The sequence below is a fragment of the Capsicum annuum genome, unplaced genomic scaffold, assembly GCF_002878395.1.
Source record: "Capsicum annuum cultivar UCD-10X-F1 unplaced genomic scaffold, UCD10Xv1.1 ctg4965, whole genome shotgun sequence".
NCBI lineage: Eukaryota > Viridiplantae > Streptophyta > Magnoliopsida > Solanales > Solanaceae > Capsicum > Capsicum annuum.
Window position 1 is genome coordinate 36276 of NW_025857455.1, and position 9850 is coordinate 46125.

The 9850-nt window shown below is 36.6% G+C and overlaps 3 protein-coding genes across 4 annotated transcripts in view; 1 reads left to right on the forward strand and 2 right to left on the reverse strand.

Annotated features, from left to right (window-relative positions):
- Positions 1-526: 526 nt before the first annotated feature.
- Positions 527-3713, reverse strand: LOC107874805 (CO(2)-response secreted protease; the record flags this gene model as incomplete). Its single annotated transcript, XM_047403911.1, is given in 7 exon segments — positions 527-1240; positions 1331-1541; positions 1754-1868; positions 1946-2191; positions 2261-2890; positions 3105-3216; positions 3451-3713. Coding segments are annotated over 7 exon segments (2137 nt in total), but the record flags the coding sequence as incomplete, so codon positions are not given.
- LOC107874816 lies at positions 3705-6489 on the reverse strand. The gene is made up of 4 exons (XM_016721545.2): positions 6359-6489; positions 4660-5702; positions 4402-4557; positions 3705-4320 (listed from the first exon to the last, which is right to left on the reverse strand). Exons 2-4 carry the CDS (start codon positions 4660-4662, stop codon positions 3964-3966), a joined length of 516 nt encoding a protein of 171 aa, XP_016577031.2. The 5' UTR covers positions 4663-5702; positions 6359-6489; the 3' UTR covers positions 3705-3963.
- Positions 6490-7288: 799 nt separating this feature from the next.
- LOC107874825 (sodium transporter HKT1) overlaps positions 7289-9850 on the forward strand; it is a 25602-nt gene continuing 23040 nt past the window's right edge. Inside the window, exons 1-2 of one of the 2 annotated variants that reach the window (XM_016721551.2) lie at positions 7345-7453; positions 7572-8843. In XM_016721551.2, coding sequence (XP_016577037.2) covers positions 7699-8843 — 1145 coding nt within the window. In that variant the 5' untranslated portion in view covers positions 7345-7453; positions 7572-7698. Of the gene's footprint in view, positions 8844-9850 lie in introns of both variants that reach the window. The other variant, XM_047403910.1, reaches the window with a different exon arrangement.

Sequence of the window (9850 nt, forward strand, 5' to 3'; positions counted from 1 at the left end):
AATTTCTGTTTTTGTTGTTTGGACGACATTAGGCGGTTGTGTTTGTTCTATTTCCTTTTTCTGTTAATGCAAAAACAGTGAATATAATCTGTGGCTATCTCATGTATTGAAATTCATTTTCATTGAAATGAATCTAGCAAAGTAAGACGTCCTTTGATTTTTGGTTTGTGTCTTGCCCTTTGAATCTTCTTCCAAGCACCTGTTGTTTGCATATATGTGTTCACTCAGACCTCTCTTTGGTAGTCATTCTCTGAAACAACATTTCGCTATCACGGCCAACTTCTTTTTGGAACCAACTTTTCAATATTAGTTTATATTATATATAGTAACATCTTGATATAGCAAAATATATTCGAACAAACGATCCTTTTAATTTAATACACAACATGTGTGTGTACTTTGAACAACTTTGTGCCGCACATTTCTGTTCATTACATATCATATGTTATGGGAAAGAAAATCATGTGTGTGCACCTATAGTTAACCATAAATATCATGAAACAAAATGCTTCATAAAACAAGAATATCATGAAATATATATGGTCTCCTTGTTGAGAACCTTTTTATTCAGGAATCATATGAGATAACAAATGATGAATTGGTGATACCACATTCATCTATACACTGTATTGCAAACACCTTTTCTCCTAGACTGGTTAAGTAGCGGATTCGTCAAAATGTTACCAAAAGGAGGCAACAAATGGACTTCTAACCTTGTTCTTACCATTGGACCATGTAATTGATCCAAAAAATTCTCTTTCTCTAGACATTGCTTTGAAACTTACTTGATAGCTCAGTTTCTTCGTCTTACTTGTAAATCTCAATTTGTTTGGACTCACTCGAACTCTCAATGCATCTGGTGTTGTTATGGTTGCCGTATATAGTGATTCTTCGTCACCAATTCTAGTTAGCGTTCTGGTAACTTTCTTGGTTTCTCTTTCCTTAGACAGAGAAACGGCTATTGATGGATAGTTCATGTTTGAAACCGAGTCATCACTCGAGTTGGCACGGCATGAAAAGTTGTTTGGAAGTGTCTTTAAGATGAGTTTTATTGTTGATGTGTTATAGCCTGTAGAGCAGAGAAATTGCAGGTAGTCTGTGATCTCGGTCTCATAAACCAAACCTGGTTTCAGTGGTCCATACATAGTTGCTACTCCTGCCCCAAAGTCATGTGGTGTGGCAAGGTATTCCCCGTATAAACTATCGAGCATTGGACTCTTCAAATTGCTTTGCTGAAAAGCTAATAAACAGAAACGGGGAATGAGACTTGTTTTCGTCAGAGCCATAAATTGGTGGCACTGATATACTTAAACTAATATCAGGTTACTACCTGTGGTCATGATAGCTGATCTGATTGCTGATGGACTCCAGGAGGGATTCCGAGACTTCAGTGTTGCAACAATTGCAGAAACATGAGGACAAGCCAAGGATGTACCGGACTCTATGTTAAATAGCGGTGGTTTTTGGCCAGACCGAGTCACTTCTGCATCGTCTGTGCGCCAAGCTGCAAGTATTGCAGTCCCTGGTGCTGCAATGTCCGGCTGCAAGTACATGTGAGAAACCATTCGGTATGTTATCTACTGTTAATCTCGCATGAAACATATGTTTTGTTTTATATACCATATGTAACTAATCGTGAGACCAGTGAAATTTGAAGTTAGAAAGAACATTATCATGGTACTGCTCAATCGACATAGATTGAGCAACAGTCCAAAATTTGAAGGAAAAATAAATTAGAATAAGGAGTGCTTACTTTTAAGAGGTTCCGAGTATTATACGTAGGGCCTCTTGATGAGAAGAAAGCCATAGCAGGAGCCGGTTTGAATTTATCTACACTAACAGTTGGTAGAATTGTTGCCACCGGGTTCCTATAGAATATTTAAAGATGATATTAGCAATTTGCTATGTTACCCCACAAGTGTTTATTGAGAAGTAAAGTGAGTACCTTGTTGAGTTGATGTAAGCCCGAATCTTTATGCCGTCTCCTTGAGTGATTACTGCCCCCGGAAATGATCCCATTTTGGGTGCCGTTATGAGCTCATCATCGGGCATACTTAATATAAATCCGATGCCACCCTTTTTCTTCACTTCATTTAGCCTCGTTTCTATTGAAATATCATCATCGAGATGGTCACAAACAATAATTTTTCCCCTGACTTTGCGTTCATCTAATGTATCTTGTTCACAGTCACTGAAACATTGCCCAAGTTAGCAGCAAGTATGCAAAAATAAAAGCTGAAACATTTCAATCTTCAATTACCTTGCTGGACCATCAAAAACAAATTCTGAGTCTAGTTTGACAGATACGCTGTCCGCCAAAGGATAAACTGGAGATTTCTTGAGATTGGAAAAGCCAATACCTCCACCCTTAATTAGCTTGTTTCCCCCCAAGGGAATATGTGTCTCAATGTTTCTGTCAATAGTTGTCGCACCAACTGTGAACATCCAAGGAGCGACATTGACGACAGATTCTGGTGCTGGCCCATCGTTTCCAGCAGAGGCAACAACAAAAATGCCCTTCTCTACAGCATGGAAGGCTCCGATGGCAATAGGATTTCTTGAGAACTCGAACTCTGTTCCAGCTGGTTGACCAAATGATAAGTTGATGATATCGACCCCGTCTGCAATAGCATCATCAAATGCTTTCATAATAGCCGATCCACTGCATCCAGTATTAGGCGTGCATACACGGTACACTGCAATCCTGGACCCCGGAGACCCGCCCTTGGCTGTTCCTCCTGCTAAGCCATAATAGGATGCATCTGCCACTGGACTCCCTGCTGCTATGGCTGCAACATGAGTACCATGCCCGTCGTGGTCTCTAGGTGTCCCCACATATGGTGGATTCTCTACTCCAGGTTCATCATAAAACCTTGCTCCGATCAGTTTCCTGATACAGGTCCATCAAATGTACACATTAAAATTTCTATCATGAACTTGTTTTTTCCGAATACCACTTACAAAATTTCACATAGACCATATTGGACACCCACAGACGGATCCAAGATTTGAAGTTTATGGGTTTCTACAGTGACCTCAAGCTACTGAGTTCCGGTAGCTAACACACTGGACCTGCGACCGAGGATGTATATAATGACTGTTACCTATTGCAGCTGGAAGGTTTGAAGTCATAACCTCTGGTGCAAGTTCCTTTCCATCGCGATGGGACTGGACCGATACCCTTGTCATTGAAACTCTCTGATTCAGGCCATATTCCTATAACATATATGCAAGATGTTATTTGGTTAACTAGTGTTGGTAGTAAAATCCTACAAAGTTGGGTCTGGGGAGGGTGGAGTGTATGCATGCCTTACCTCTCTCCCTCTTGAAGGCAGAGAGGCTGTTTCCGAAAGATCCTCAGCTCAAGTGAAGCAAATCAAAGTAGTAATGGAAAGGCAGAAACGGCAGTGAAGAAAAATGACAACTAATAGAAAAGCAATGAGAGCATACCATTGTCAAAAATGCCAATTATGGTATCTGCTCCATTCGATGAGGTTGAATTCGAACCAGAACTGTAAGGGATATCGTATAGCAGATTGTATTGATCCCTCAGAAAGTCCCATGATCGCGTTGTGTGGAGTTGAAATACTGGATCAGGGAAAACAGAAACAACTCCGGGATGTTGAGCAAGCGCCTGAGCTTCAGCATCTGTTAAACGTGCTGTAAATCCTGAGAAACTGTGCCGATAGCTGTGCACCACTGCATTTTCTCTCCTAGTGCAATATACACATTATACACAATGTTATACAAGCCTTTATGAATCATAAATATAGTCTCATTATGTGTAAACTATAAATTACTATTCAAGAGGGAGTTATTGTTCAGAAATATTACTCCCTCCATCCCAATTTATGTGAGGTAGTTTGACTCGTCAGGGAGTTTCGCAGTTTAAGAAAGAAAAAAAGACTTTTGAAACTTGTGGTCTAAAATAAGTCATAGATATCTATGTAGCTATAAATAATTTCATTGAGGGTAAGATAGCCATTTTAAACTTTTCTCTCTAATATAGGCAGCAATATCCAGCACCGCTTCCTCGAGCGCAGCAACATGCTTATGAAGATCCCTGGGGGATGAGGTGCCCTCTACATCTTTGAAGGTGCTCGGAGTATCATCATCACCAACGCGTACTTCAATGGGGTTACCACCCAAATCTCCGTCATCATCACTGTCCTCATTTGAAATAAGTACAGTCACCCCTTCTAACTCTTTTTTTAAGCCATTAAGGACGTTATTTTTCAACTCGTCCGTATATGGCTCAAAGGAAATCATGTAATCCATCTTCGTCTCATGAAGAGTAGGGATGATGTATGGGTGCACATTCTACAAAATATCGATTAACAATTACATAACATTCGATACAACAATAGTATTATTATTACATATTAAAAAATAAGTTCATACATCGGTAAATTTTCCTTTGTACTTGAATGAGTCACCTTCGATTATCTGGTCACATTTTTTAGTGTACCATCTAAGGATGCGGGGAATGGGAAAAGGCTCATCAATTAATTTTTCAGCAAATTTTCCAAGATGAGAAAAGGCCTCATAGATCCAAACCTGTAAGCAGTACATCAGTAAAAGAAAAACTCAGAGTCTATGACAGAGTATAAATAAACAAAGAATCTACAATAAACTCACTAAAGGGTTTATGGTAGATACCATGAATGCCTAGGGAAATCCAAATAGAGCATAGGATGTCTTTTTCTTCTCATCAAATACTTTCCTCTATTTCTTCAGGTCACTTTTCTTCTTTAGATAGTCCAGGGTCAGTTGAAATGTCTCTTTCCCCCACGAATAATTCTCGAAGAAACTCAAAAAATCGATCATTCAAATCAGTTTTGTGTCGACAACCTTCGTCGAATCTTTTGCAAGCAACATGGTGTGCAAGAACCACAGTAAATAACACTTAAATTTCTGGTCCTCGTTCAGCTTATTTTCTCTGATCAGGTGTAGCAAGTTGACTGCCGTAATATTTTTTACCACCGTAATGTTTTTATTTTTCGTCACCTTAAAGCAAATATTCTCCCCCTTTGCTAACACCTTCTTTATTTTTGATTCACAGGGGTATGATGAGTAGTTCAGCCCCGTGATCAAACAAAACTCTTTCAAGCCAAAACAGGCAGGCTTGTTGTTAACGCAGAACCACATCTCGTGACGCTTCTTATCATTCTTGATGCATCGCAACAACAAATAATGGACCAACTGCCCATTGAACTTGAGATGTTCTGGCAGGTTTCTCAAGTGTCCAAAACAAGACCGCTTGAATCTTTTCTTCAACTCTTAATCGACAAGAACTTGCTGGAATTATCGATAAGAAGCCATTCTTGATCTGATTGATATCTTTGTCGGGAAAGATCCAACCTCATTCATTATCCTTCGAAGGTCATATCGCTCCACAAAAATAAACCTTGAAAGAGATGGCACGGACAAGGGATCATTATCCCCATCAACACTTTTTCTTTCACTATATTTGCTCTTTTCACTGTCATCACTAGCACTGTGCTTGGTAATATCTTCATCGGAATCGCTTATCTCCTTTAACTCCGAATCTGATTCGAACATCGACTATTTATTTTTGTTCCTTTTTGAGACATTTTCAACTGCCTCAACTTTTTTTTACTGCTACCAGCAGAATCAGAAGTGGTACTGGCTTTGTGTTTAGGAAGGATGTATTTTTTATCCATTTTCAACACAATCTACACCTGCAGAACAAATCTCTCATTTTTATTTCATAGACCACAAGCCTATCAACAAAAATAACTCAATTTTAAATGAATTTCATATGTCTAAAAATTGATTTCAATCAAGGGCATTTTCATTTCATAGACCACGGGTCTACGGACACAAACAGGTTACTGTTAGAATCAAAATGTCAAAATAACTCTTCCACCATTAAATAGTTCACTACACACATCAATAACTAAACCAAAATCCAACATGCAGTATCAAAACACAACAATTTCTAAAAATCAAACTAGTGCACCTAATTAAACTAATTAGCTATTAATCTTTCAATTTCCACTATTTCAGCAATCATATTTTAAAAGAATTTCATACGTCTAAAAATTGATTTCAATTTAGGGCATTTGATTTCATGGACCACGGATCGGTTTCATAGACCACGGGTCTACGGACAGAAACAGGTCACTGTTCGAATAAAATGTCAAAATAACTCTTCAAATAACAATTATCCCACCATTCAACACTTCTTTGCTAAAAAAAATCGGAACTAAACCAAAACTCCTTAATCAACCAAATTCGAAAAAAAAAAATCAATTTCCTACATCACTATGAATCGATTAGCAAATAAACCCGTTTAAATGGATCTAGAAATGATCGCAACTTGATTTTAACTAACCTTCCGAACCAATAACGATCCCTTAGCGGCTGGAGAAGAAGAAGAAACAAAAATGACAATTTTGGGATGACAGTTTCTTAAGCAGGAGTTGAGAGAATTGAAGAGGAGAGAGAGAGGATTTTTTTTGGATATTGGAATAAGTGGAGGATGTTAGTGTATTTATTAAATTTTCTAAGTTATAAAAATGATGAAATGGTCCTTTGGCCCCTTGTGGGCCCCACTTTTTTAACCTTTTCCAATTTTTTATACCCTAACCCAAAAAATTAAATAAAAAATAATTGTAATGTCTAAATGACAAAATAGTTTTGGAAGTGGGTAGTTTTGCCAATTTTTCTCAAAAAACTGGGGCCAAATGCTTATTTTTATTTTTTTTAATAAAAATAATTAAAAAAAGCGGGTAAATAAGTGTTGGAGCAAAAATTCTCGTGTAATGCCATAGTTTACTTGATATAAAATATGGGACGGTTATATATCTGTGACCATAGATATATATTGGGACAGTTATAATAACCGTTATCATAGGTGTAACTATTGGGACGGTTTTCAGAGCTAATGCGACGGTTATCTTTAATTATTGTCCTAATACAATTGATAATAATATGTGACGGTTGTAACCGACGCTATAGCTTATTTATAGTAACAGTTATCTAACCGTCGCTGATTAATTGTCCCAATAATTGTCATTTCTAGTAGTGCCAGAACAATACAGAAACATTTGGCACAAACAAACAAGCAGTGCATACAAGTTATCTTATCAGGTCCCTCCACTAGGTTTGTCAAAACATTGAAAGTAGGAGGCATCTGAACCCAACAAATTAACAAAACCATCTTAAAACACATGTAATGTCTGTTGCATTTTGGGAAAGTATAACACTTGCGCCATGTGATCATCACATAAGACATAAAATATTCACTATTTTTTCTCGCGGCAATTGTCTATCTTCTTCCAACTTGAAAAATTCCTACAAAAGCAATTAGTTAATTCATCACTCATGTAAATAATCCAAAATCCCTCTCAGCACACACTATCATTACTAAGACATTTGGACATGCACTTGAAAACATATATGCCTATTTTGACACGTCGATTAAATGGTATATCATCTTTTTCCACTACCTCTAGGATAAGGAATTATCATGCTTTGCCAAGAATTATTATATTCTTACTCCTTTTGATTTATTCTGATACACAAATTGTTGTTGGGATTTAAAGCTTACACATCAAGGAGCCTAGCACAGCGGAACTCCACTACTTCACAATTCGTATACTATAAATGAACCTTCACTATGAAGCTCAGAGGCAAGCAAATTCATAACCAAGTAAAGACTAATTAACTAGGATGCCAACGAAGCCTCTTTCATCTTCTTCACATCAAGGTCTTTTCTCGTCTTTCTTTAAGATTCTGAGTTTTCTGGTAAAGCCATTTTGGGTAGAATTAGGGTATTTCATGATCTTTTCTTTTTTAGGTTTCTTAGCTTTGAATGTTACAAAACCTAGAACGCTACCATCATTTCGGCCTCATAACCTAGATGTGTTTTTCACTTCTGTTTCAGCTACCACAGTTTCTAGCATGTCTACTGTTGAAATGGAAGTTTTCTCGAATGCACAACTTGTTTTCATGACCATATTGATGTTTCTTGGTGGGGAGGCTTTTACCTCTTTTCTTAGACTTCAACTCATGAAGTTGAAACTTGTCAAGAAACACAGTGTATTGCAGAACAACGATGCTTTTGACTATTCAAACTCTAGTAATGGTGAAGGTCTTCATAATCTTGAGCTAGGAACAGTAGGTTTGGACAATAAATTAGAACATGCAGTAATAAACCCTATGGAGGATGGTCATCATGAGGCCATCGCTAAGTTGAAGTCTATAAGATTGTTGACTTACGTGGTTTTGGGTTATATCCTAGTTGTTATTCTCCTTGGTTCTTCCTTAGTTTCTATATACATAACATTTATCCCATCTGCAAAACAAATTCTCAACGAAAAAGGGCTCAACTTGCATACTTTTTCAATATTCACCACTGTTTCAACATTTGCAAATTGTGGATTTGTTCCTACAAATGAAAACATGATGGTTTTTAAACAAAATTCAGGCCTTCTCCTCATTCTTATCCCTCAAATCCTTCTTGGTAACACCTTGTATGCTCCTAGCTTACGTTTTGTTATTTGGTTCCTTTGGAAATTCACAAAGAGACAAGAGTTTGAGTATATTTTAAAGAACTCGAAACGTGTAGGATATTCACATATTTTCCCCCGTTTTGAAACCATCGCTATTGCAGTTACTGTTTTGGCATTCATATCAGTTCAGTTTGTAGCCTTTTGTTCATTGGAGTGGAATTCTGAAGCCGCTGCTGGGCTTAGTACCTATCAGAAGCTGGTGGGGTCATTGTTTGAGGTTGTCAATACCAGGCATACTGGTCAATCTGTGTTCGATATTTCAACCTTTACTCCAGCAATTATAGTATTGTTCGCCTTAATGATGTAAGTATTCTCATGCACTATTAAACAATACTATGGTAGTATAAAAGACGTGATAGAAATATTACAACACTATCAAGTCACTTCAAAGTAAAATATAAGTGTACGTTTACTGGAAGATGAGATTGATGACTTTGAAAACTGGTAACACTTTAAAAACTTTTAATCTAAGTTGATAGTTTAAATTGTCTATACGCCAGTATACAATTGAAATCGTGTATATATATAGTTTTTTCATCCCAACTTATGTAAAGGTTTTTGACTAAGCACATAGTTTAAGAAATGGAATAAAGACATTTGAAATTTGTGGTTAAAATAAGTTATTATAAATATTTCTGTAACCTTAAGTCATTGCATTAAGGATAAAATAGGTGTTTAAAGTTAAATTGTTACTAAATAAGTAAAACATCATTCCTTTCATAACTAACTAAAATGAAAAAAGTGCTACGTATTGAGATGAATCAGGTAATAAGGTTCTCCCTCCGTTTAAAAAAGAATGACTTACTTTGACTTAACACAAAGTTTAAGAATATGAAGAAGACTTTTGAATCTTGTGGTCTTAAATTAAAGTTGTATTAAATATATCAAAATGTCATTTAATCTTGTGGTCCTAAACATGCGATGTGGAAAGTTGAAATTAAAATATTACCAAAAAAAGAAAAAGAATTATTCTTTTTTAAACGGACTAAAAAGGAAAACAACTCATTCCATTTTAAACGGAGTGAGAATATCCTTAATAAAAGGTAAGCCCTAATACAAATAGTGTCAACTAGTTTTGTAGTCAGTCATCTTTTAAAAGAAATTACTGTTTTCTACTAAATTTATTAGTGGCCATAATAGACCATTTTCTCAATAAAAATTTGTCATCTTTTAAAGGAAATTACTGTTTTCTCCTAAATTTGTTAGTGGCCATAATAGACCATTTTCTCGATAAAAATATGCATCACCCTCTCCATTTCCATATAGTAATTGTCTTGTGTTGTTGGTTGTGTTGCATTAGAAATCGACAG

What these genes read in the sequence shown, in the direction of transcription:
- LOC107874816 (XM_016721545.2), bottom strand. An exon ending in ACAAAGGAAAATTTACCGAT is followed by an intron (nt 4,321 to 4,401) that starts GTATGAACTTAT and finishes GATATTTTGTAG; the next exon opens with AATGTGCACCCATACATCAT.